This window comes from Salmo trutta, chromosome 16 (assembly GCF_901001165.1).
Source record: "Salmo trutta chromosome 16, fSalTru1.1, whole genome shotgun sequence".
Classification (NCBI taxonomy): Eukaryota; Metazoa; Chordata; class Actinopteri; order Salmoniformes; family Salmonidae; genus Salmo; species Salmo trutta.
In genome coordinates, this window is record NC_042972.1 from 309,571 (window position 1) to 336,240 (window position 26,670).

The following is a 26,670-nucleotide window of genomic DNA, read 5'->3' on the forward strand; positions in this document are numbered from 1 at the left end:
TGGTAGCCGGCTAGTGATGGCTATTTAACAGTCTGATGGCCTTGAGATAGAAGCTGTTTTTCAGTCTCTCGGTCCCAGCTTTGATGCACCTGTACTGACCTCTCCTTCTGGATGATAGTGGGGTGAACAGGCAGTGGCTCGGGTGGTTATTGTCCTTGATAATCTTTTTGGTCCCCCTGTGACATCGGGTGGTGTAGGTGACCTGGAGGGCAGGTAGTTTGTCCCCGGTGATGCGTTGTGCAGACCTCACTACCCTCTGGAGAGCCCTGCGATTGCGGCCGGTGCAGTTGCCGTACCAGGCGGTGATACAGCCCGACAGGATGCTCTCGATTGTTCATCTGTAAAAGTTTGTGAGTGTTTTTGGTGACAAGCCACATTTCTTCAGCCTCCTGAGGTTGAAGAGGCGCTGTTGCGCGTTCTTCACCACATTGTCTGTGATTTCAGATCGTCAGTGATGTGTACGCCGTTCCAGGCCCTAGAAAGAAACGAGGACAGAGATAATAGCAACATAATATTCAGTGTTTTCTAATATGAGTATAATGAAGCCTGTTTCTTGTGATGTTTTCTGTCCTCAGATACAGAGAGCTGTGAAAGTCTGTCTGCAGAGGAAGAGCAGTGGTTCTCAGTCCTGGTCCTGGGGACTCAAAGGGATGCACATTTTTGTTTTTGCGTTAGCACTACACAGCTGACTCAAATGATCAACTCGGGACCACCGAGAGGCGCAGCGCTCTAAGGCACTGCATCTCAGTGCTAGAGGCGTCACTACAGACCCTGGTTCAGCGGTCTAAGGCACTGCATCTCAGTGCTAGAGGCGTCACTACAGATCATGGCTTCCAGGTGTTTGATGCCGTTCCATTTACTCTGTTCCAGCTATTATTCTCAGCCATCCTCCACTCTGCAGCCTCCACTGGATCATGTACTCTACCTTGGAAAGTAAAGGTGAGGTTCAAAGCATACGTAATATTAGACCTTGATGAAAAAATACTGTATGTCAACCAGGCAAAATCATACAAAGACTATGCTGTTGTGTTCTTCAACTGTGGACTGTGACATTGGATTAAAACCAACCTTTCTCCCGGTGGTCTTTGACCTGGTCTGTTGTTGGCCCCCATCCGTACAACATCCTGCAGAGCAGCAGACCTCCCCTCTGGCACACGGCGGCAAGCTGCAGGTCCCCTCCTGTCCAGCCTCATGAAGTTATGTAGGACACAGATAGCCTTCACACCCTGAATTCCCCTAGGAGGCAGTCCCAGGTGGCTCTGGTCACCGAACTGTGCAGTGCCCTACACGGTAACTGTAGGCAATCGTTTTGAAGGAATCTCCAGTTACAAGGTATCTGTAGGAATATGGAAGATAATATCTTTATTAGACTTTTACATCACCAGGTCATTGTGGATTACTAAAGTATAATATATTTTATAACAAATCATGATAACATTGGATAGATAGATGCATGTGCACACACATGATAATGTGTAGGATCATATCAAGGATAGCGTCACAAATGAAAACCACATGAAGCTTGATGATTTAAAAAATAAATAAATATTTAACCTTTATTTAACTAGGCAAGTCAGTTAAGAACAAATTCTCATTTACAATGACTGCCTACCCCGGCCAAACCCGGACGACGCTGAGCCAAATGTGCGCTGCCCTGTGGGACTCCCAATCACGGCTGGTTGTGATACAGCCTGGGTTCAAACCAGGGACTGTAGTAACGCCACTCGGGAGCCTGAGTGGATGTAAATAAATGTAAATAGCGGAGTAAGATGGTAGGGTATTTGTTGTAATTTACTTATTTTATTCTTTGACGAAAAAAAAAGTGTGGAGTTCTACTCCAGTCTAGTAGGTGGCGGTAATGTAATATTTATTGGATGCCAACCACCGTTAAAGCTCACCGAGAAGAAGGGCCAAACCGCGTGTGACGCAGAAAGGAGGAACCGATAACAAACAAACAGGAACAGTCACGTAGCGGAGGTGAGTGGCTGCGTTAAAGGACAAACATCTCAACAATTACACGGTGGAAGATATGTTAAATAAACTTAACATGTGTCGTAAAGAGTCGCAGTCTGTCTGAAGTACGAACACAATGTAAATACAAGGCGAGCTGTTGTTGTGGTTTCCGTCTCTAACTAAATGTATTTTCTGACAGCGCACTTCGGCCTAACAGGCTGTACGCGGGAAAGCCACAGGATTTCATTATTCATTTGCCAGTGCAGACTTATTCTCGAAAGAAATCTGGAAATATATTGCCCTCACATTTTTAGATGATGTTATAAAATTAATCTCGTCTTTGTTTTGGCGTAGCTTCCCAGTTATCCTGTTAGTTCACTATATCCACTGGTATGTTATGGTCGGTGTTGTTCCTAATGTATTGACGACGTGGTCCGGGTTCATGTGGGAAATAACTTCCTAATTCATAGCTACTATCCAAGTTTGTTGTGGTTGACATTTTTTACTTTGATGACATGCTGTAAATCTGCTGATGGGGTTTGGTTGTGTTTGTTTACCATTACGAGCTAGCAGCGAGCTACATTAGTGTGTTAACAAAACATGCTATGTTGGAAGTTGGCTGTGAAAGATAATGAATTGCTATGACATTGTCAGATCACATTTTATTGGTCGCATACACATATTTATCAGTTGTTATTGCGGGTGGAGCCAAAATGCTTGTTCCTACCTCCAGCAGTGTAGCTTAAATAAAATGGTGAATTGTTAGATATTACCTTTATGTAACTAGGCAACAATACACACATCTAGAAGTAAAATAATGCAATTAAGAAAAATATAAATATTAGGGTTTTCCTTTATTTTCTAAATTGTAGAATAATAGTGAAGAAGACATCAACACATATGGAATCATGTAGTACCCAAAAAAGTGTTATACAAATCAAAATATATTTGAGATTCTTCAAAGTAGCCACCCTTTGCCTTGATGACAGCTTTGCACACTCTTGGCATTCTCTCAACCAGCTTCATGAGGTAGTCACCTGGAATGCATTTCAATTAACAGGTGTTCCTTGTTAAAAGTTAATTTGGGTAATTTCTTTCTTTCCTTATTGCGTTTGAGCCAATCGGTTGTGTTGTGACAAGGTAGGAGTGGTATACAGAAGATAGTCCTATTTGGTAAAAGACCAAGTCCATATTATGGCAAGAACAGCTCAAATAAGCAAAGAGAAACGACAGTCCTTCACATGTTAATCTGGAACATTTCAAGAACTTTGAAAGTTTCGTCAAGTCTCAAAAACCATTAAGCGCTATGATGAAACTGGGTCTCATGAGGACCGCCACAGGAAAGGAAGACCCAGAGTTACTTCTGCTGAAGAGGATAAGTTCATTAGAGTTACCAGCCTCCGAAATTGCAGCCCGAATAAATGCACCAGAGTTCAAGTAACAGACACATCTCAACATCAACTGTTCAGAGGAGATTGTGTGAATCAGGCCTTCATGGTTGAATTTCTGCAAAGAAACCACTGCTAAAGGACACCAATAAGAAAAAGAGACTTGCTTGGGCCAAGAAACACAAGCAATGGACATTAGACTGGTGGAAATCTGTCCTTTGGTCTGATGAGTCCAAATTTGAGATTTTTGGTTCCAACCGCCGTGTCTTTGTGAGACGCAGAGTAGGTGAACGGATGATCTCTGCATGTTTAGTTCCCAGCATGGAGGTGGGGGTGCTTTGCTGGTGACACTGTCATTGATTTATTTAGAATTCAAGGCACTCTTAACCAGCATGACTATAAACAGCATTTGGCAGCGATACGCCATCCCATCTGGTTTGGTCTTAGTGGGACTATCATTTGTTTTTCAACAGGACAATGACCCAACACACCTCCAGGATGTGTAAGGGTTATTAATTAAAATCACAATTTAACCAACACCCATCTCTTTATGAGATTACCTGGACCTACCTTTTGGTTTTTAGTGTTCAAGTATTCATGACATTACCCTGAGGAAGGCACAGTGATGCCGAAACGTTGGTAAATACCCCCAAAATCCTGGGAGTTTATATATGGAGTGTGCGACTTTCTTTATTTTTATAGTTTATTCGCTGTTAGTCAGCACCTCCACACAAACAATTTTTTCTGGGTGTGCGCCAGCTTATATTTTTTAATCAAGTATTGAAACAAACCATATGGATTCGAATGAAAAGTATTTTAATAAACATAAAGGTGAATGTAAGAGAATAATAATTTCATTCTAAATAGGTCAGGAGCCAGACAAGGGAGCCTGAGAAGGATCTAAATGAATTATTTAGGCTATATTATTTCAAGCCTATAATTTACAAACGAAAATTAACTAAATGTTTTAAGAGATCAGATTTTTAGTTTAAGTACTTTGCTACAATGACACACTTATCTACTCGTCTCGGTCCTTTCTTTTAGCATGTGCACACAGCATGCTTTTGGGATACGTGACTTTTCAGATTCCACAATAAATCTTTAGTTATGAACACTACATCACCGCACTCCTTCTTGCTCATGGTCCTCATCTTTGCAAGTCACCTTGATTTAGCACCTGTGTGTTTCTTTAGGAAAGTATTTAGTGAACTCCATGACAGTAGGTAAAGCAAGGGGCTATAGCAGCACACAAGTAGACTACAGATGCATGCTGGGGCGGGCATGCCATGAGGTCCTGAAGTGAGTGCTACTGGAGCGAAATTGGAGCAGGTGAGAAAGCCGATGAGCCATCCTTTGGGAATCCTGCTCCTCGCTCTGCTCCAGCCCAGCTCACATACTCTGGTAGTACCCGAGGGTTATCTGTGTGTGTCTCTCAGGTTGTAGGTTTAGTGATCTGACTATGTATGTCTCTCTCAGGTTGTAGGAACACGTGGAGATGAGTAGTAATGAGTGTTTTGGATGCGGCCGCACCGGCCACTGGATCAAGAACTGTCCCAGCACTGGGAGGGGACGGGGCAAGGGCCGCGGGAGGGGGAAAGGTAAGGTACTGACCACGTTACAGGGTAGTGATCAATAGACGGGGAAAGGTACTGACTACATTACAGGGTAGTGATCAATAGACGGGGAAAGGTACTGACTACGTTACAGGGTAGTGATCAATAGACGGGGTAAGGTACTGACTACATTACAGGGTAGTGATCAATAGACGGGGAAAGGTACTGACCACGTTACAGGGTAGTGATCAATAGACAGGGAAAGGTAAGGTACTGACTACATTACAGGGTAGTGATCAATAGACGGGGAAAGGTAAGGTACTGACTACATTACAGGGTAGTGATCAATAGACGGGGAAAGGTAAGGTACTGACTACATTACAGGGTAGTGATCAATAGACGGGGAAAGGTAAGGTACTGACCACGTTACAGGGTAGTGATCAATAGACGGGGAAAGGTACTGACTACATTACAGGGTAGTGATCAATAGACAGGGAAAGGTACTGACTACATTACAGGGTAGTGATCAACAGACGGGGAAAGGTACTGACTACATTACAGGGTAGTGATCAACAGACGGGGAAAGGTACTGACTACATTACAGGGTAGTGATCAACAGACGGGGAAAGGTACTGACTACATTACAGGGTAGTGATCAATAGCCGGGGAAAGGTAAGGTTCTGACTACATTTACAGGTTAGTGATCAATAGACGGGGAAAGGTACTGACTACATTACAGGGTAGTGATCAATAGACAGGGAAAGGTACTGACTACATTACAGGGTAGTGATCAATAGACGGGGAAAGGTACTGACTACATTACAGGGTAGTGATCAATAGACGGGGAAAGGTACTGACTACATTACAGGGTAGTGATCAATAGACAGGGAAAGGTACTGACTACATTACAGGGTAGTGATCAATAGCCGGGGAAAGGTAAGGTACTGACTACATTACAGGGTAGTGATCAATAGACGGGGAAAGGTACTGACTACATTACAGGGTAGTGATCAATAGATGGGGAAAGGTAAGGTACTGACTACTGTGTTCAGTACGGCTCACTTTGAAACTGAACGTGAACAGTCTTGTAGTTTTCTACCTTCCCATGTAACTCAGTTTCAAGCTTTCTGTCCTGTTTGGTCTTCCTGAGCGCGGCCCTGGCTAGCTCTGAGTGTGCTAACAACTCTGGTCGTGTGTGACTTCTAAATCAATTCCTATTCTTTTGATTTTTTAACTGGCAAAGTAATGTTAATTTAATAATGTTATTCCTGTTCCTCAGATCTGTTCTGCTATCGCTGTGGCGAGCCTGGGCATGTCGCCAGGGACTGTGAGAGGACTGAGGATGGTGAGCATCTCAACACCTGCTCTACAGGAAGTATTGCTTTGTCATAAGTAACATGTTCCTCTGGTGATTCTTCCATCCCAGCGTGCTATAACTGTGGTCGTGGAGGACACATCTCCAGAGACTGTAAGGAGCCCAAGAAGGAGAGGGAACAGGTGTGTTAGAACTATGGCCAGGCCGGTGTGTTAGAACTAGGGTGAGGCTGGTGTGTTAGAACTAGGGTGAGGCTGGTGTGTTATAGTGTTAGAACTAGGGTGAGACTGGTGTGTTGTAGTGTTAGAACTAGGGTGAGGCTGGTGTGTTGTAGTGTTAGAACTAGGGTGAGGCTGGTGTGTTAGAACTAGGATGAGGCTGGTGTGTTGTAGTGTTAGAACTAGGGTGAGGCTGGTGTGTTAGAACTAGGGAGAGCCTGGTGTGTTAGAACTAGGGTGAGGCCGGTGTGTTGGAGTGTTAGAACTAGGGTGAGGCTGGTGTGTTATAGTGTTAGAACTAGGGTGAGACTGGTGTGTTAGAACTAGGGTGAGACTGGTGTGTTAGAGCTAGGGTGAGGCTGGTGTGTTAGAACTAGGATGAGGCTGGTGTGTTGTAGTGTTAGAACTAGGGTGAGGCTGGTGTGTTAGAACTAGGATGAGGCTGGTGTGTTGTAGTGTTAGAACTAGGGTGAGCCTGGTGTGTTAGAACTAGGATGAGCCTGGTGTGTTAGAACTAGGATGAGGCTGGTGTGTTAGAACTAGGATGAGGCTGGTGTGTTAGAACTAGGATGAGGCTGGTGTGTTAGAACTAGGGTGAGGCTGGTGTGTTGTAGTGTTAGAACTAGGGTGAGGCCGGTGTGTTAGAACTAGGGTGAGACTGGTGTGTTAGAACTAGGGTGAGACTGGTGTGTTAGAACTCGGGTGAGACTGGTGTGTTGTAGTGTTAGAACTAGGGTGAGGCCGGTGTGTTAGAACTAGGGTGAGGCTGGTGTGTTAGAACTAGGGTGAGACCGGTGTGTTGTAGTGTTAGAACTAGGGTGAGGCTGGTGTGTTAGAACTAGGGTGAGGTTGGTGTGTTAGAACTAGGGTGAGGTTGGTGTGTTAGAACTAGGGTGAGGCTGGTGTGTTAGAACTAGGGTGAGGCTGGTGTGTTAGAACTAGGGTGAGGCTGGTGTGTTAGAACTAGGGTGAGGCCGGTGTGTTGTAGTGTTAGAACTAGGGTGAGGCCGGTGTGTTGGTGTGTTAGAACTAGGGTGAGGCCGGTGTGTTGATGTGTTAGAACTAGGGTGAGGCCGGTGTGTTGGTGTGTTAGAACTAGGATGAGGCTGGTGTGTTGGTGTGTTAGAACTAGGGTGAGGCCGGTGTGTTGTAGTGTTAGAACTAGGGTGAGACTGGTGTGTTGTAGTGTTAGAACTAGGGTGAGCCTGGTGTGTTAGAACTAGGATGAGCCTGGTGTGTTAGAACTAGGATGAGGCTGGTGTGTTAGAACTAGGATGAGGCTGGTGTGTTAGAACTAGGGTGAGACTGGTGTGTTGTAGTGTTAGAACTAGGGTGAGGCCGGTGTGTTAGAACTAGAGTGAGGCTGGTGTGTTAGAACTAGGGTGAGGCCGGTGTGTTGTAGTGTTAGAACTAGGGTGAGGCTGGTGTGTTAGAACTAGGGTGAGACTGGTGTGTTAGAACTAGGGTGAGACTGGTGTGTTAGAACTAGGGTGAGACTGGTGTGTTGTAGTGTTAGAACTAGGGTGAGGCCGGTGTGTTAGAACTAGGGTGAGGCTGGTGTGTTAGAACTAGGGTGAGGCCGGTGTGTTGTAGTGTTAGAACTAGGGTGAGGCTGGTGTGTTAGAACTAGGGTGAGGTTGGTGTGTTAGAACTAGGGTGAGGTTGGTGTGTTAGAACTAGGGTGAGGCTGGTGTGTTAGAACTAGGGTGAGGCTGGTGTGTTAGAACTAGGGTGAGGCTGGTGTGTTAGAACTAGGGTGAGGCCGGTGTGTTGTAGTGTTAGAACTAGGGTGAGGCTGGTGTGTTGGTGTGTTAGAACTAGGGTGAGGCCGGTGTGTTGGTGTGTTAGAACTAGGATGAGGCTGGTGTGTTGGTGTGTTAGAACTAGGGCGAGGCCGGTGTGTTGTAGTGTTAGAACTAGGGTGAGTCTGGTGTGTTAGAACTAGGGCGAGGCTGGTGTGTTGTAGTGTTAGAACTAGGGTGAGACCGGTGTGTTAGAACTAGGGTGAGGCCGGTGTGTTGTAGTGTTAGAACTAGGGTGAGGCTGGTGTGTTGGTGTGTTAGAACTAGGGTGAGGCCGGTGTGTTGGTGTGTTAGAACTAGGATGAGGCTGGTGTGTTGTAGTGTTAGAACTAGGGTGAGTCTGGTGTGTTAGAACTAGGGTGAGGCTGGTGTGTTGTAGTGTTAGAACTAGGGTGAGACCGGTGTGTTAGAACTAGGGTGAGACCGGTGTGTTAGAACTAGGGTGAGACCGGTGTGTTAGAACTAGGGTGAGGCCGGTGTGTTAGAGCTAGGGCGAGGCCGGTGTGTTGTAGTGTTAGAACTATGGTGAGGCTGGTGTGTTAGAACGAGGGTGAGGCTGGTGTGTTAGAACTAGGGTGAGGCTGGTGTGTTAGAACTAGGGTGAGGCTGGTGTGTTAGAACTAGGGTGAGGCTGGTGTGTTAGAACTAGGGTGAGGCTGGTGTGTTAGAACTAGGGTGAGCCCGGTGTGTTGTAGTGTTAGAACTAGGGTGAGGCTGGTGTGTTAGGACTAGGGTGAGGCTGGTGTGTTAGAACTAGGGTGAGGCTGGTGTGTTGTAGTGTTAGAACTAGGGTGAGGCTGGTGTGTTAGAACTAGGGTGAGGCTGGTGTGTTAGAACTAGGGTGAGGCTGGTGTGTTAGATCTAGGGTGAGACTGGTGTGTTAGAACTAGGGTGAGGCTGGTGTGTTAGAACGAGGGTGAGGCTGGTGTGTTGTAGTGTTAGAACTAGGGTGAGACTGGTGTGTTAGAACTAGGGTGAGACTGGTGTGTTAGAACTAGGGTGAGGCTGGTGTGTTGTAGTGTTAGAACTAGGGTGAGGCCGGTGTGTTAGAACTAGGGTGAGACTGGTGTGTTAGAACTAGGGTGAGGCTGGTGTGTTAGAACTAGGGTGAGGCCGGTGTGTTGTAGTGTTAGAACTAGGGTGAGGCCGGTGTGTTAGAACTAGGGTGAGGCCGGTGTGTTGTAGTGTTAGAACTAGGGTGAGGCTGGTGTGTTAGAACTAGGGTGAGGCTGGTGTGTTGTAGTGTTAGAACTAGGGTGAGGCTGGTGTGTTGGTGTGTTAGAACTAGGGTGAGGCCGGTGTGTTGGTGTGTTAGAACTAGGATGAGGCTGGTGTGTTGGTGTGTTAGAACTAGGGTGAGGCTGGTGTGTTGTAGTGTTAGAACTAGGGTGAGGCTAGTGTTTTAGAACTAGGGTGAGGCTGGTGTGTTGTAGTGTTAGAACTAGGGCGAGGCTGGTGTGTTAGAACTAGGGCGAGGCTGGTGTGTTGTAGTGTTAGAACTAGGGTGAGACCGGTGTGTTAGAACTAGGGTGAGGCTGGTGTGTTGTATTGTTAGAACTAGGGTGAGGCTGGTGTGTTAGAACTAGGGTGAGGCTGGTGTGTTAGAACTAGGGTGAGGCCGGTGTGTTAGAACTAGGGTGAGGCTGGTGTGTTATAGTGTTAGAACTAGGGTGAGGCTGGTGTGTTGGTGTGTTAGAACTAGGATGAGGCTGGTGTGTTGGTGTGTTAGAACTAGGGCGAGGATGGTGTGTTGTAGTGTTAGAACTAGGGTGAGGCTGGTGTGTTAGAACTAGGGCGAGGCTGGTGTGTTGTAGTGTTAGAACTAGGGTGAGGCCGGTGTGTTAGAACTAGGGTGAGGCTGGTGTGTTAGAACTAGGGCGAGACCCGTGTGTTGTAGTGTTAGAAGTAGGGTGAGGCTGGTGTGTTAGAACTAGGGTGAGGCTGGTTTGTTAGAACTAGGGTGAGCCCGGTGTGTTAGAACTAGGGTGAGGCTGGTGTGTTAGAACTAGGGCGAGACCGGTGTGTTGTAGTGTTAGAAGTAGGGTGAGGCTGGTGTGTTAGAACTAGGGTGAGGCTGGTGTGTTTTAGTGTTAGAACTAGGGTGAGGCCGGTGTGTTAGAACTAGAGCGAGGCTGGTGTGTTGTAGTGTTAGAACTAGGGTGAGGCTGGTGTGTTAGAACTAGGGCGAGACTGGTGTGTTGTAGTGCTAGAACTAGGGTGAGGCCGGTGTGTTAGAACTAGGGTGAGGCTGGTGTGTTAGAACTAGGGCGAGACCGGTGTGTTGTAGTGTTAGAAGTAGGGTAAGGCTGGTGTGTTAGAACTAGGGTGAGGCTGGTGTGTTAGAACTAGGGTGAGCCCGGTGTGTTGTAGTGTTAGAACTAGGGTGAGGCTGGTGTGTTAGAACTAGGGTGAGGCTGGTGTGTTAGAACTAGGGTGAGGCTGGTGTGTTAGAACTAGGGTGAGGCTGGTGTGTTGTAGTGTTAGAACTAGGGTGAGGCTGGTGTGTTGTAGTGTTAGAACTAGGGTGAGGCTGGTGTGTTGTAGTGTTAGAACTAGGGTGAGGCTGGTGTGTTAGAACTAGGGTGAGGCTGGTGTGTTGTAGTGTTAGACCTAGGGTGAGGCTGGTGTGTTGTAGTGTTAGAACTAGGGTGAGGCTGGTGTGTTAGAACTAGGGCGAGGCCGGTGTGTTGTAGTGTTAGAACTAGGGTGAGGCTGGTGTGTTGTAGTGTTAGAACTAGGGTGAGGCTGGTGTGTTAGAACTAGGGTGAGGCTGGTGTGTTAGAACTAGGGCGAGGCCGGTGTGTTGTAGTGTTAGAACTAGGGTGAGCCTGGTGTGTTGTAGTGTTAGAACTAGGGTGAGGCTGGTGTGTTAGAACTAGGGCGAGGCTGGTGTGTTAGAACTAGGGCGAGGCCGGTGTTGTAGTGTTAGAACTAGGGTGAGGCTGGTGTGTTAGAACTAGGGTGAGGCTGGTGTGTTAGAACTAGGGTGAGGCTGGTGTGTTAGAACTAGGGTGAGGCTGGTGTGTTAGAACTAGGGTGAGGCTGGTTTGTTAGAACTAGGGCGAGGCTGGTGTGTTAGAACTAGGGTGAGGCTGGTGTGTTAGAACTAGGGTGAGGCTGGTGTGTTAGAACTAGGGCGAGGTTGGTGTGTTAGAACTAGGGTGAGGCTGGTGTGTTGTAGTGTTAGAACTAGGGTGAGGCTGGTGTGTTAGAACTAGGGTGAGGCTGGTGTGTTAGAACTAGGGCGAGGCCGGTGTGTTTATAACGTTATTATAACTATGGCAGGGTTGGCCACGTGACTGGAGACTTGTGTTATAATGCAGGTCTGTTATAACTGTGGCAAGGCCGGCCACGTGGCCCGAGACTGTGACCATGCCAACGAGCAGAAGTGCTACTCGTGTGGAGGCTTCGGACACATCCAGAAGGGCTGTGAGAAGGTCAAATGTTACAGGTGAGTTAACACATATACACTCCCAGAAGGGCTGTCAGGTGAGTTAACACACAGGTACTGTGTGGGTTAGGGACCGGCCACACTCCTTCTGGTACAAAATTCTCTCCAATCTATCCTCTGTCTCTGTCCCCTATAAAGGAAAATATGCAAGTAAAAAAAACAACATTTTTAAGAACATTTACAAAATATATATATTTTTAAACAAAGTAGTGAAGTGTTACTGGGGAGTCCTGGATGTGCCGTCTCTGACCTGTCCCTTTCTCATAGACTTGTTAAAGCCACATGGTAAACGGACTGTGCTTTCTGAAGACTAACACGGTCTCATTACTGTGCTTCCATCTTGAAAACTCTCCCTTGTCTTAGCTAAACCTCATATCTCTCCTCTCTATCTCCCACCAGGTGTGGTGAGATCGGCCATGTTGCCGTTCAGTGCAGCAAGGCCAGCGAAGTCAACTGCTACAACTGTGGAAAGTCTGGTCACCTGGCTAAAGAATGCACCATCGAGGCCACGGCCTAGCGCTCTGCTGCCTTCCTACGCCCCTCCTTCACATGGATGATTGTATTATTTTGTCTGAAACCTCCCCTCTGGCTACGGAGGCTGCTCCCAGACCAGTCCGCTGTAAAGGGGCGGAATAATACACTTTCTGCATTTAATCCAAAATGTTTACTTTGGTTGAGGTTAATGTACAATGGTTTGTTAAAGAAGCCTTTTTCCATGCCACTGGTGACCAGGGATGAGTTCTGAGTGGATGTTCTCCCTACCAGGTCCGGGAAACCAGCCCTTGAGTCGGAATGAAAGTCTGTCGGAACTTTTTTAGTTTTTTGGAACAAAACGGACTAGACCTGAGAGAGTGACTTGAGACAGCAGCACCACCCAGTGGTCGTTATGGGTTCGGTCTGTCCGACAGCAGACAGACCAGGACCAAACCCGTCACAACATGGTGTATGAATACAGACAGTCATAGCTAATTCACAAGAAAATAAAACTCTTTGTTTTTTGTACAGTGTTAGCTGCTGAGTGTCAGAATCAGTCTTGATCCAGTAGTAAGTTGTGTTATATAATCATGGAAACAGATCAGAGAAAGAATGTTTTCACAAATGTAAATGTTATTTTTCTACAAAATAACACTTAGACCAGTGGTTCCCAAACTTTTTCAATCGGGCCCCCTTCCATAATTATTCTGGGGGTGGTGGGGAGCTCTGCGCTGACCCTCACAGCGCCGACCCTCGCACACCCAACAGTTTAGGAACCACTGACTTGGACAACTGTAAAAATATATAATTTGCTTGTACTCACTTTAAGTGGAAAGGTAATGCAACTGAAAATCCTCCAACATAATGTAATTTTAATCTCAATAAAGTGCAAGAAGGGGAGTTAGACTGAACTATTTTTTGAGTTGAATTGATCAGATTCCATCATTGCAAGCGCATACAGTATTCAACATGTACCTCTAGGTGACGTTAGTGTAAAGCCAGCTATATCAGTTTCAGCAGCACCAGAGAGAGTACCTCTAGGTGACGTTACAGTGTAAATAAAGCCAGCTATATCAGTTTCAGCAGCACCAGAGAGAGTACCTCTAGGTGACGTTACAGTGTAAATAAAGCCAGCTATATCAGTTTCAGCAGCACCAGAGAGAGTACCTCTAGGTGACGTTAGTGTAAATAAAGCCAGCTATATCAGTTTCAGCGCAAGAGACTACCTCTAGGTGACGTTGCAGTGTAAATAAAGCCAGCTATATCAGTTTCAGCAGCACCAGAGAGACTACCTCTAGGTGACATTAGTGTAAATAAAGCCAGCTATATCAGTTTCAGCAGCACCAGAGAGACTACCTCAAGGTGACGTTACAGTGTAAATAAAGCCAGCTATATCAGTTTCAGCAGCACCAGAGAGAGTACCTCTAGGTGACGTTACAGTGTAAATAAAGCCAGCTATATCAGTTTCAGCAGCACCACAGTACCTCTAGGTGATGTTACAGTGTAAATAAAGCCAGCTATATCAGTTTCAGCAGCACCAGAGAGGGTACCTCTAGGTGACGTTACAATGTAAATAAAGCCAGCTATATCAGTTTCAGCAGCACCAGAGAGAGTACCTCTAGGTGACATTGCAGTGTAAATAAAGCCAGCTATATCAGTTTCAGCAGCACCAGAGAGAGTACCTCTAGGTGACGTTAGTGTAAATAAAGCCAGCTATATCAGTTTCAGCAGCACCAGAGTACCTCTAGGTGACGTTACAGTGTAAATAAAGCCAGCTATATCAGTTTCAGCAGCACCAGAGAGAGTACCTCTAGGTGACGTTGCAGTGTAAATAAAGCCAGCTATATCAGTTTCAGCAGCACCAGAGAGAATACCTCTAGGTGACGTTACAGTGTAAATAAAGCCAGCTATATCAGTTTCAGCAGCACCAGAGTACCTCTAGGTGACGTTACAGTGTAAATAAAGCCAGCTATATCAGTTTCAGCAGCACCAGAGAGACTACCTCTAGGTGACGTTAGTGTAAATAAAGCCAGCTATATCAGTTTCAGCAGCACCACAGTACCTCTAGGTGACGTTAGTGTAAAGCCAGCTATATCAGTTTCAGCAGCACCAGAGAGAGTACCTCTAGGTGACGTTACAGTGTAAATAAAGCCAGCTATATCAGTTTCAGCAGCACCAGAGAGGGTACCTCTAGGCGACCTTACAGTGTAAATAAAGCCAGCTATATCCGTTTCAGCAGCACCAGAGAGAGTACCTCTAGGTGACGTTACAGTGTAAATAAAGCCACCTATATCAGTTTCAGCAGCACCAGAGAGAGTACCTCTAGGTGACGTTACAGTGTAAATAAAGCCAGCTATATCAGTTTCAGCAGCACCACAGTACCTCTAGGTGATGTTACAGTGTAAATAAAGCCAGCTATATCAGTTTCAGCAGCACCAGAGAGAGTACCTCTAGGTGACATTAGTGTAAATAAAGCCAGCTATATCAGTTTCAGCAGCACCAGAGAGAGTACCTCTAGGTGACGTTACAGTGTAAATAAAGCCAGCTATATCAGTTTCAGCAGCACCACAGTACCTCTAGGTGATGTTACAGTGTAAATAAAGCCAGCTATATCAGTTTCAGCAGCACCAGAGAGGGTACCTCTAGGTGACGTTACAATGTAAATAAAGCCAGCTATATCAGTTTCAGCAGCACCAGAGAGAGTACCTCTAGGTGACGTTGCAGTGTAAATAAAGCCAGCTATATCAGTTTCAGCAGCACCAGAGAGAGTACCTCTAGGTGACGTTAGTGTAAATAAAGCCAGCTATATCAGTTTCAGCAGCACCAGAGTACCTCTAGGTGACGTTACAGTGTAAATAAAGCCAGCTATATCAGTTTCAGCAGCACCAGAGAGAGTACCTCTAGGTGACGTTGCAGTGTAAATAAAGCCAGCTATATCAGTTTCAGCAGCACCAGAGAGAATACCTCTAGGTGACGTTACAGTGTAAATAAAGCCAGCTATATCAGTTTCAGCAGCACCAGAGAGAGTACCTCTAGGTGACGTTAGGTATCTTCAGAGATGTTTGATTGGGTTCAAGTCTGGGCTCTGGCTGGGCCACCCAAGGACATTCAAAGACTTGTCCTGAAGCCACTCCTGTGTCTTGGCTGTTTGCTTAGGTTTGTTGTCCTGTTGGAAGATGAACCTTCACCCCAGTCTGAGGTCCTGAGCGGTCTGGAGCAGATTTTCGTTCATCTTTCACTCCAACTCTCAGACATCATTTACAGATAGCCAGGGGGACACTCCATCACTCAGACATCATTACAGATAGCCAGGGGAACACTCCAACACTCCAACACTCAGACATCATTTACAGATAGCCAGGGGAACACTCCACCACTCAGACATCATTTACAGATAGCCAGGGGAACACTCCAACACTCAGACATCATTTACAGATAGCCAGGGGAACACTCCAACATCATTACAGATAGCCAGGGGAACACTCCAACACTCAGACATCATTTACAGATAGCCAGGGGAACACTCCAACATCATTACAGATAGCCAGGGGAACACTCCAACACTCAGACATCATTTACAGATAGCCAGGGGAACACTCCATCACTCAGACATCATTTACAGATAGCCAGGGGAACACTCCAACATCATTACAGATAGCCAGGGGAACACTCCAACACTCAGACATCATTACAGATAGCCAGGGGAACACTCCAACACTCAGACATCATTTACAGATAGCCAGGGGAACACTCCAACATCATTACAGATAGCCAGGGGAACACTCCAACACTCCAACATCATTACAGATAGCCAGGGGAACACTCCAACACTCCAACATCATTACAGATAGCCAGGGGAACACTCCAACAGTCAGACATCATTACAGATAGCCAGGGGCACACTCCAACACTCAGACATCATTTACAGATAGCTAGGGGCACACTCCAACACTCATTTAATGATAGCCTGTTGATAGTGTTTTAAGTCATTCGAGTGATCTGGATACAATCATTGTGAAGGTGGATTTTGTTGCATTTATAGCCACAGTGAATAACTGTACAGCACAAGTGTCTAAGAAGTCCAAGAAGCTGGACATTTTATGTGAAGTCTCTAAGACTTCACGGCAGAAACACTGCAATGACTATTATCACTAGGAAATGTCCCACCCTCACAGGAGTCTTCTGTGTCTGATTAGAATTCAATTTTTTTACAGAAAAGCTGGTTGATTTTCTTAATTTATTTTTTGATATTTTGTATGTTATTTTTATATCTACCTGCACAGTAGGTGGTGGAATGCAAATCCAATTGTTGCGAAGCCATTATACCACAGAAGAAGAAGTGTAAACATATTTTCTGGCTAGCTAGCAAGCTGTTCTCTTATTTGTAAAACGTTTTTGGAAGCTATTAAGAGTTTTCTACATGTGTAACTCTAACGTTGTAGTCTGATGCTATCTACCGAAATCTATTATTTAAAGATATTTTCCAATCTGTTTTTAGCTAATGTTACCTAACTAGATCATAATCATTAGGCAATGAATCATTCACCTACTAATACCACTGACTTAAATCCCATGATTTATTGATCACCCAGTTTGATCTGAAGTTTTAGCAGCTTTTACACTGGGTGCATTCTGTGAATCTGTTGTGCCCTTTGATTCATGTAAGGCCCCATCTAAACCCTTTACAACTGTCTGTCCCCACTCCAGGTTTCCCTGGTTACTTTACCGTACATGTCTATTTGACCAGACCTCATAATCAATTATTGTCTGAATAAGTAGCACAGCAAGGGCTCTAGTTTGTACTATACATCCATTGTTAATATTGTCAGCAGTGATCACCTGACATTTCCCCCCCCCCCCCCCTCTCTCCTCATCAGATGTTTGTGGGTGCCCAGATCAATGAGACCTTCAAAGAGCAGGTCCTAAATCTCTGTTTAGAACAGATTAACTCATTCCCCATCAAGTAAGAATGCTCAGAAAAGTTGGTGCTAATAATTGTGTTATGTTTTTGGTCCTGACTTTACACCGAGGCTAATAATCATCTAGAACTGTAAAATATTGGATGTTAAAGTACAGAGAAGAGCCGATCACCTAAAAGGAAGACCACTTGAGAGACCTGGTAGCTCCCTCAGGGCTATGTCCAGTACATGACTGCCATCATCAATAACGGTCCCACTGGTATATTCACTGTAAATATTAATATGTTAACTCATACATTCTCTAACCAAATGTGGCTGATGTATAAACACACATCCACTCATATCAACAGTCTAAAAAGGAAGGTACTCTAAATCCACAGAGCCCTCTCAGAATGGTGCTGCCATAGCATACCCTGGATAACGTGGCCAAAGAGGGCTGCCAGATTCTACTGGATGAAGTCTTTCTGGATATTATGTAACAGAGGGATGTGTTATATCTTGTATGTATGTGTTGTGTTTAGGAGATGACTAGCAAGGCCCATCGCAGATTGGTGGTTGATTGAGTACATCCAAGCCGTGATGCAGAAAAGAGTCAACTTCAGAAATGCAAAAGAGGAGGCAACAGATCCTCTTCAGAAAACTGTTGTTTCTACGTACTACATTAGTGTTCCCCCCAAGGAGATATTCATTAGAAAATACACGTTTTCAAATCAAATGCATTTGTCACATGCGCCAAATACAGGTGTAGACCTTACCGTGAAATGCTTACTTTTTAAACTATTTTCTACATTGTAGAATAATAGTGAAGACATCAAATCTAAGGAAAAGCAGCCAACAACTGCTCAGCATATCGGGGAACTTCTTCAAGACTGTTGGAAAAGCATTCCAGGTGAAGCTGGTTGAGAGAATGACAAGAGTGTGCAAAGCTGTCATCAAGACAAAGGGTGGCTACTTTAAAGAATCTCAAATATAAAATATATTTTGATTTAGCACTTTTTTGGTTACTACATGATTCTGTATGTATTATTTCATAGTTTTTATGTCTTCACTATTATTCTACAATGTAGAAAATAGTAAAAATAAAGAAAAACCCTTGAATGAGTAGTTGTGTCCAAACTTTTGACTGGTACTGTACATATAGTTGTTCCGCACTCACTTCACTCGCGTTAAAAAGGGAGTCTTGCTCGGCTGGTGCTAACACAGGTACAGATCAAATACACCACTGGAACGACAATTGTGTTTACATGTCCTAATAATTCAAAAGATGGCTCAGAAAACCAGGTGTTTTAATCGGCGTATGCTTACTTCGATTTTAGCCTTTTGCCGATTTAAGATAAGCAGAGTAAGGTGTTTACATGACTATTGCATAATCTGCCTACTGCCCTAATCAGTTTAATATTGAATTATTAGTGTGCATGTAAAGTACTCACTGCATGCGCCACAGAAAAGCACAGTAAGTACTTCGTTTCATCCAACAAAACCAAAGCAATAAGGTCCTGAGATGAACAGTGGCTCTGTTTCCCCTAGTGTGGATCACAGTCCACAAAATTGCTTTGCATTACATGGATTACATCTGAAAAGTCCACATTACATAACCTGATCACTGATGTAATGTTACTGTTATGTGGTATGAACTAGTTTCAGAAGTTGTGTTCTTTCTCCTGTGCCTTGTGAATTAGGACACAAGGTCATTGTCATGTTCTCTTCTATCTTCCAGAGAGTGGGACCAAAGATGCTGGACCACGAAGGGAAGGAGGTCCCAGGAAACGGGATATACATACTTTGAGCAGCTAAAGACCTGCCTGGAGTCAGAGAGCTGTTTGAGAAAGAACGTGGTTCATTTCTGTCTGTCTGCACTATGGATGATACCCAGTTACAGTCGATACCACTATTGAATGTGTACTGTCCAGGAAGAGCAGAGCTGATGAAGGGTGAAGAAGGATGCAGAGTATTACGGATATGAGGACGATGGGGCACTGGTCCCTCTGGAGCAGGAGTACGAGAAACAAGGTAGTCCTCTGGTGTGTGTTCCAGCCCTCCAGCAGATCCTCTCTGGTGTGTGTTCCAGCCCTCCAACAGATCCTCTCTCTCAGTAGGTCAGTCAGGAAGTGTGGTTCCAAGGCCATGGTGAGGAATAGGGCAGGTCAGTAGGTCGGTCAGGAAGTGTGGTACCAAGGCCATGGTGAGGAATAGGGCAGGTCAGTAGGTCGGTCAGGAAGTGTGGTACCAAGGCCATGGTGAGGAATAGGGCAGGTCAGTAGGTCAGTCAGGAAGTGTGGTACCAAGGCCATGGTGAGGAATAGGGCAGGTCAGTAGGTCGGTCAGGAATCCTCCTGTGTCTCTGGAAAGGGAACATTCCACCACAAGTCTGTAGTAAACGTGACTCTGTCTGGTAGAGAGAAAGGCTGTCTTTGTGTGGGGGCTGTATCCAGCTGGATCCTGCTGGGGTCTTGTGACCTGATAGTAATGGGTGATGTGATGACAGGCCATGTGTCGTGTATTAGTGCTGTTGTATGATATTCTAAATATTCTAGTCCTCTACATCAGATGTTCTCTACGTCAGAGGTTCTCTACGTCAGATGTTCTCTACGTCAGAGGTTCTCTACGTCAGAGGTTCTCTACGTCAGAGGTCCTCTACGTCAGAGGTCCTCTACGTCAGAGGTCCTCTACGTCAGAGGTTCTCTACGTCAGAGGTTCTCTAGGTCAGAGGTTCTCTAGGTCAGAGGTTCTCTACGTCAGAGGTTCTCTACGTCAGAGGTTCTCTACGTCAGAGGTCCTCTACGTCAGAGGTCCTCTACGTCAGAGGTTCTCTACGTCAGAGGTTCTCTACGTCAGAGGTTCTCTACGTCAGAGGTTCTCTACGTCAGAGTGTCTACGTCAGAGTCTCTACATCAGAGGTTCTCTACGTCAGAGGTCCTCTACATCAGAGGTTCTCTACGTCAGAGGTTCTCTACATCAGAGGTTCTCTACGTCAGAGGTTCTGTCCTCTAACGACCCACATGAGAAATGTACCTTCCTCCATCGACCCAAATTAAGAAGAAATAGTATGTGATTATAAATTTTAACTCATAGCTCACGGCCCACCTCTCACATGCTCAGGGCCCACTTTCTCCAAGCTTGAGGCTTTCTCCTGAGGTCAAAGGTAGTTCAGAGTACTAGCATGACCCCTAATAATGTAGTCTCTTCATTACTTCCACTGGTTTGACAGCAGCAATCAGTCAGTCAGTCAGTCAGTCAGTCAGTCAGTCAGCCAGTAGCATTAGACCAGCAGCAGTCAGTCAGTCAGTCAGTCAGTAGCATTAGACCAGCAGCAGTCAGTATCATTAGACCAGCAGCAGTCAGTCAGTATCATTAGACCAGCAGCAGTCAGTCAGTATCATTAGACCAGCAGTCAGTCAGTATCATTAGACCAGCAGCAGTCAGTCAGTATCATTAGACCAGCAGCAGTCAGTCAGTATCATTAGACCAGCAGTCAGTCAGTATCATTAGACCAGCAGTCAGTCAGTCAGTATCATTAGACCAGCAGTCAGTCAGTAGCATTAGACCAGCAGCAGTCAGTCAGTATCATTAGACCAGCAGTCAGTCAGTAGCATTAGACCAGCAGTAAGTCAGTAGCATTAGACCAGCAGCAGTCAGTCAGTATCATTAGACCAGTAGTCAGTCAGTATCATTAGACCAGCAGCAGTCAGTCAGTATCATTAGACCAGCAGCAGTCAGTCAGTATCATTAGACCAGCAGCAGTCAGTCAGTATCATTAGACCAGCAGCAGTCAGTCAGTATCATTAGACCAGCAGTCAGTCAGTATCATTAGACCAGCAGTCAGTCAGTATCATTAGACCAGCAGTCAGTCAGTATCATTAGACCAGGAGTCAGTCAGTAGCATTAGACCAGCAGTCAGTCAGTATCATTAGACCAGCAGTCAGTCAGTATCATTAGACCAGCAGTCAGTCAGTCAGTATCATTAGACCAGCAGTCAGTCAGTATCATTAGACCAGCAGCCAGTCAGTATCATTAGACCAGCAGTCAGTCAGTATCATTAGACCAGCAGCAGTCAGTCAGTATCATTAGACCAGCAGCAGTCAGTCAGTATCATTAGACCAGCAGCAGTCAGTCAGTATCATTACACCAGCAGCAGTCAGTCAGTATCATTAGACCAGCAGCAGTCAGTCAGTATCATTAGACGAGCAGCAGTCAGTCAGTATCATTAGACCAGCAGTCAGTCAGTAGCATTAGACCAGCAGTCAGTCAGTAGCATTAGACCAGCAGTCAGTCAGTCAGTATCATTAGACCAGCAGTCAGTCAGTATCATTAGACCAGTAGTCAGTCAGTATCATTAGACCAGCAGCAGTCAGTCAGTATCATTAGACCAGCAGCAGTCAGTCAGTATCATTAGACCAGCAGTCAGTCAGTATCATTAGACCAGCAGCAGTCAGTCAGTATCATTAGACCAGCAGTCAGTCAGTATCATTAGACCAGCAGTCAGTCAGTCAGTATCATTAGACCAGCAGTCAGTCAGTAGCATTAGACCAGCAGCAGTCAGTCAGTATCATTAGACCAGCAGTCAGTCAGTAGCATTAGACCAGCAGTCAGTCAGTAGCATTAGACCAGCAGCAGTCAGTCAGTATCATTAGACCAGCAGTCAGTCAGTCAGTATCATTAGACCAGCAGTCAGTCAGTATCATTAGACCAGTAGTCAGTCAGTATCATTAGACCAGCAGCAGTCAGTCAGTATCATTAGACCAGCAGCAGTCAGTCAGTATCATTAGACCAGCAGTCAGTCAGTATCATTAGACCAGCAGCAGTCAGTCAGTATCATTAGACCAGCAGTCAGTCAGTATCATTAGACCAGCAGTCAGTCAGTCAGTATCATTAGACCAGCAGTCAGTCAGTAGCATTAGACCAGCAGCAGTCAGTCAGTATCATTAGACCAGCAGTCAGTCAGTAGCATTAGACCAGCAGTAAGTCAGTAGCATTAGACCAGCAGCAGTCAGTCAGTATCATTAGACCAGTAGTCAGTCAGTATCATTAGACCAGCAGCAGTCAGTCAGTATCATTAGACCAGCAGCAGTCAGTCAGTATCATTAGACCAGCAGCAGTCAGTCAGTATCATTAGACCAGCAGCAGTCAGTCAGTATCATTAGACCAGCAGTCAGTCAGTATCATTAGACCAGCAGTCAGTCAGTATCATTAGACCAGCAGTCAGTCAGTATCATTAGACCAGGAGTCAGTCAGTAGCATTAGACCAGCAGTCAGTCAGTATCATTAGACCAGCAGTCAGTCAGTATCATTAGACCAGCAGTCAGTCAGTCAGTATCATTAGACCAGCAGTCAGTCAGTATCATTAGACCAGCAGCCAGTCAGTATCATTAGACCAGCAGTCAGTCAGTATCATTAGACCAGCAGCAGTCAGTCAGTATCATTAGACCAGCAGCAGTCAGTCAGTATCATTACACCAGCAGCAGTCAGTCAGTATCATTAGACCAGCAGCAGTCAGTCAGTATCATTAGACGAGCAGCAGTCAGTCAGTATCATTAGACCAGCAGTCAGTCAGTAGCATTAGACCAGCAGTCAGTCAGTAGCATTAGACCAGCAGCAGTCAGTCAGTATCATTAGACCAGCAGTCAGTCAGTCAGTATCATTAGACCAGCAGTCAGTCAGTATCATTAGACCAGTAGTCAGTCAGTATCATTAGACCAGCAGCAGTCAGTCAGTATCATTAGACCAGCAGCAGTCAGTCAGTATCATTAGACCAGCAGTCAGTCAGTATCATTAGACCAGCAGTCAGTCAGTAGCATTAGACCAGCAGTCAGTCAGTATCATTAGACCAGCAGTCAGTCACTCAGTATCATTAGACCAGCAGTCAGTCAGTCAGTATCATTAGACCAGCAGTCAGTCAGTATCATTAGACCAGCAGCAGTCAGTCAGTATCATTAGACCAGCAGCAGTCAGTCAGTATCATTAGACCAGCAGCAGTCAGGCAGTATCATTAGACCAGCAGCAGTCAGTAGGTATCATTAGACCAGCAGTCAGTCAGTAGCATTAGACAAGCAGCAGTCAGTCAGTATCATTACACCAGCAGCAGTCAGTCAGTATCATTAGACCAGCAGCAGTCAGTCAGTATCATTAGACCAGCAGCAGTCAGTCAGAATCATTAGACCAGCAGTCAGTCAGTATCATTAGACCAGCAGTCAGTCAGTATCATTAGACCAGCAGTCAGTCAGTATCATTAGACCAGCAGCAGTCAGTCAGTATCATTAGACCAGCAGCCAGTCAGTATCATTAGACCAGCAGTCAGTCAGTATCATTATACCAGCAGTCAGTCAGTATCATTAGACCAGCAGTCAGTCAGTATCATTAGACCAGCAGTGAGTCAGTATCATTAGACCAGCAGTCAGTCAGTAGCATTAGACCAGCAGCAGTCAGTCAGTATCATTAGATCAGCAGCAGCCAGTCAGTATCATTAGACCAGCAGCAGTCAGTCAGTAGCATTAGACCAGCAGCAGTCAGTCAGTATCATTAGACCAGCAGCAGCCAGTCAGTATTATTAGACCAGCAGTCAGTCAGTCAGTATCATTAGACCAGCAGTCAGTCAGAATCATTAGACCAGCAGCCAGTCAGTAGCATTAGACCAGCAGCAGTCAGTCAGTATCATTAGACCAGCAGTCAGTCAGTATCATTAGACCAGCAGCAGTCAGTCAGTATCATTAGACCAGCAGTCAGTCAGTATCATTAGACCAGCAGCAGTCAGTCAGTATCATTAGACCAGCAGTCAGTCAGTCAGTAGCATTAGACCAGCAGTCAGTCAGTCAGTAGCATTAGACCAGCAGCAGTCAGTCAGTAGCATTAGAACAGCAGCAGTCAGTCAGTATCATTAGACCAGCAGCTGTCAGTCAGTAGCATTAGACCAGTAGTCAGTCAGTAGCATTAGACCAGCAGTCAGTCAGTCAGTATCATTAGACCAGCAGTCAGTCAGTATCATTAGACCAGCAGCAGTCAGTATCATTAGACCAGCAGTCAGTCAGTATCATTAGACCAGCAGTCAGTTAGTATTATTAGACCAGCAGCCAGTCAGTATCATTAGACCAGCAGCAGTCAGTCAGTAGCATTAGACCAGCAGTCAGTCAGTCAGTCAGTAGCATTAGACCAGCAGTCAGTCAGTAGCATTAGACCAGCAGTCAGTCAGTATCATTAGACCAGCAGTCAGTCAGTATCATTAGACCAGCAGCAGTCAGTCAGTATCATTAGACCAGCAGTCAGTCAGTATCATTAGCTCTGGCCTGGTTTAGATCTTATCTGTCGGAAAGATATCAGTTTGTCTCTGTGAATGGTTCGTCCTCTGACAAATCAATTGTAAATTTCGGTGTTCCTCAAGGTTCCGTTCTAGGACCACTATTGTTTTCACTATATATTTTACCTCTTGGGGATGTCATTCGAAAACATAATGTTAAATTTCACTGCTATGCGGACGACACACAGCTGTACATTTCAATGAAACATGGTGAAGCCCCAAAATTGCCCTCGCTAGAAGCCTGTGTTTCAGACATAAGGAAGTGGATGGCTGCAAATTTCCTATTTTTAAACTCGGACAAAACAGAGATGCTTGTCCTAGGTCCCAAGAAACAAAGAGATCTTCTGTTGAATTTGACAATTAATCTGGATGGTTGTACAGTCGTCTCAAATAAAACTGTGAAGGACCTCGGCGTTACTCTGGACCCTGATCTCTCTTTTGAAGAACATATCAAGACTGCTTCAAGGACAGCTTTTTTCCATCTACGTAACATTGCAAAAATCAGAAACTTTCTGTCCAAAAATGACGCAGAAAAATTAATCCATGCTTTTGTTACTTCTAGGCTCGACTACTGCAATGCTCTACTTTCCGGCTACCCGGATAAAGCACTAAACAAACTTCAGTTAGTGCTAAATACGGCTGCTAGAATCCTGACTAGAACCAAAAAATTTGATCATATTACTCCAGTGCTAGCTTCCCTACACTGGCTTCCTGTTAAGGCAAGGGCTGATTTCAAGGTTTTACTGCTAACCTACAAAGCATTACATGGGCTTGCTCCTACCTATCTTTCCGATTTGGTCCTGCCGTACATACCTACACGTACGCTACGGTCACAAGACGCAGGCCTCCAAATTGTCCCTAGAATTTCTAAGCAAACGGCTGGAGGTAGGGCTTTCTCCTATAGAGCTCCATTTTTATGGAATGGTCTGCCTACCCATGTGAGAGACGCAGACTCAGTCTCAACCTTTAAGTCTTTACTGAAGACTTATCTCTTCAGTAGGTCCTATGATTAAGTATAGTCTGGCCCAGGAGTGTGAAGGTGAACGGAAAGGCTGGAGCAACGAACCGCCCTTGCTGTCTCTGCCTTGTCGGTTCCCCTCTTCCCACTGGGATTCTCTGCCTCTAACCCTTTTACAGGGGCTGAGTCACTGACTTACTGGTGTTCTTCCATATCGTCCATGGGAGGGGTGCGTCACTTGAGTAGGTTGAGCCACTGACGTGGTCTTCCTGTCTGGGTTGGCGCCCCCCCCTTGGGTTGTGCCGTGGCGGACATCTTTGTGGGCTATACTCGGCCTTGTCTTCGGACGGTAAGTTGGTGGTTGTAGATATCCCTCTAGTGGTGTGGGGGCTGTGCTTTGGCAAAGTGGGTGGGGTTATATCCTGCCTGTTTGGCCCTGTCCGGGGGTATCATCGGATGGGGCCACAGTGTCTTCTGATCCCTCCTGTCTCAGCCTCCAGTATTTATGCTGCAGTAGTTTATGTGTCGGGGGGCTAGGGTCAGTCTGTTACATCTGGAGTATTCTCTTGTCTTATCCGGTGTCCTGTGTGAATGTAAATATGCTCTCTCTAATTCTCTCTTTCTTTCTTTCTTTCTTTCTTTCTTTCTTTCTTTCTTTCTTTCTTTCTCTCTCTCGGAGGACCTGAGCCCTAGGACTACCTGGCATGATGACTCCTTGCTGTCCCCAGTCCACCTGGCCATGCTGCTGCTCCAGTTTCAACTGTTCTGCCTGCGGCTACGGAACCCTGACCTGTTCACCGGACGTGCTTGTTGCACCCTCGACAATTACTATGATTATTATTATTTGACCATGCTGGTCATTTACGAACATTTTAACATCTTGACCATGTTCTGTTATAATATCCACCCGGCACAGCCAGAAGAGGACTGGCCACCCCTCATAGCCTGGTTCCTCTCTAGGTTTCTTCCTAGGTTTTTGGCCTTTCTCAGGAGTTTTTCCTAGGGAGTTTTTCCCAGCCACCGTGCTTCTTTCACATGCATTGCTTGCTGTTTGGGGTTTTAGGCTGGGTTTCTGTACAGCACTTTGAGATTTCAGCTGATGTACGAAGGGCTATATAAATAAATTTGATTTGATTTGATTTGATTAGACCAGCAGTCAGTCAGTCAGTAGCATTAGACCAGCAGCAGTCAGTCAGTAGCATTAGAACAGCAGCAGTCAGTCAGTATCATTAGAACAGCAGCAGTCAGTCAGTATCATTAGACCAGCAGCAGTCAGTCAGTAGCATTAGACCAGCAGTCAGTCAGTAGCATTAGACCAGCAGTCAGTCAGTCAGTATCATTAGACCAGCAG

General features: G+C 45.5%; 1 protein-coding gene and 1 long non-coding RNA gene across 4 annotated transcripts; both read left to right on the forward strand.

Annotated features, from left to right (window-relative positions):
• The first annotated feature begins 1,903 nt into the window (after nt 1-1,903).
• Nucleotides 1,904-13,058, forward strand: cnbpb (CCHC-type zinc finger, nucleic acid binding protein b). 3 transcript variants are annotated; one of them, XM_029692706.1, is made up of 6 exons: nt 1,904-1,977; nt 4,818-4,939; nt 6,174-6,239; nt 6,321-6,391; nt 11,553-11,680; nt 12,080-13,058. In XM_029692706.1, exons 2-6 carry the CDS (start codon nt 4,837-4,839, stop codon nt 12,195-12,197), a joined length of 486 nt encoding a protein of 161 aa, XP_029548566.1. In that variant the 5' UTR covers nt 1,904-1,977; nt 4,818-4,836; the 3' UTR covers nt 12,198-13,058. The 3 variants fall into 3 exon arrangements, with proteins under 3 accessions (XP_029548566.1, XP_029548568.1, XP_029548567.1); XM_029692707.1 differs by having other exon boundaries at nt 1,930-2,091; XM_029692708.1 differs by lacking the exon at nt 6,321-6,391.
• Nucleotides 7,006-10,488, forward strand: LOC115149909 (uncharacterized). Its single transcript, XR_003866997.1, has 2 exons — nt 7,006-7,275; nt 10,394-10,488. It is a non-coding gene; the product is annotated as an uncharacterized LOC115149909 (long non-coding RNA).
• Nucleotides 13,059-26,670: the final 13,612 nt, after the last annotated feature.

Coding starts and splice junctions, on each gene's coding strand:
- cnbpb (XM_029692706.1), top strand. CDS start 4,837: ATGAGTAGTAATGAGTGTTTTGGATGCGGCCGCACCGGCCACTGGATC. Junction 6,240..6,320: donor CTGTGAGAGGACTGAGGATG/GTGAGCATCTCA, acceptor CTTCCATCCCAG/CGTGCTATAACTGTGGTCGT. Junction 6,392..11,552: donor CCAAGAAGGAGAGGGAACAG/GTGTGTTAGAAC, acceptor GTTATAATGCAG/GTCTGTTATAACTGTGGCAA.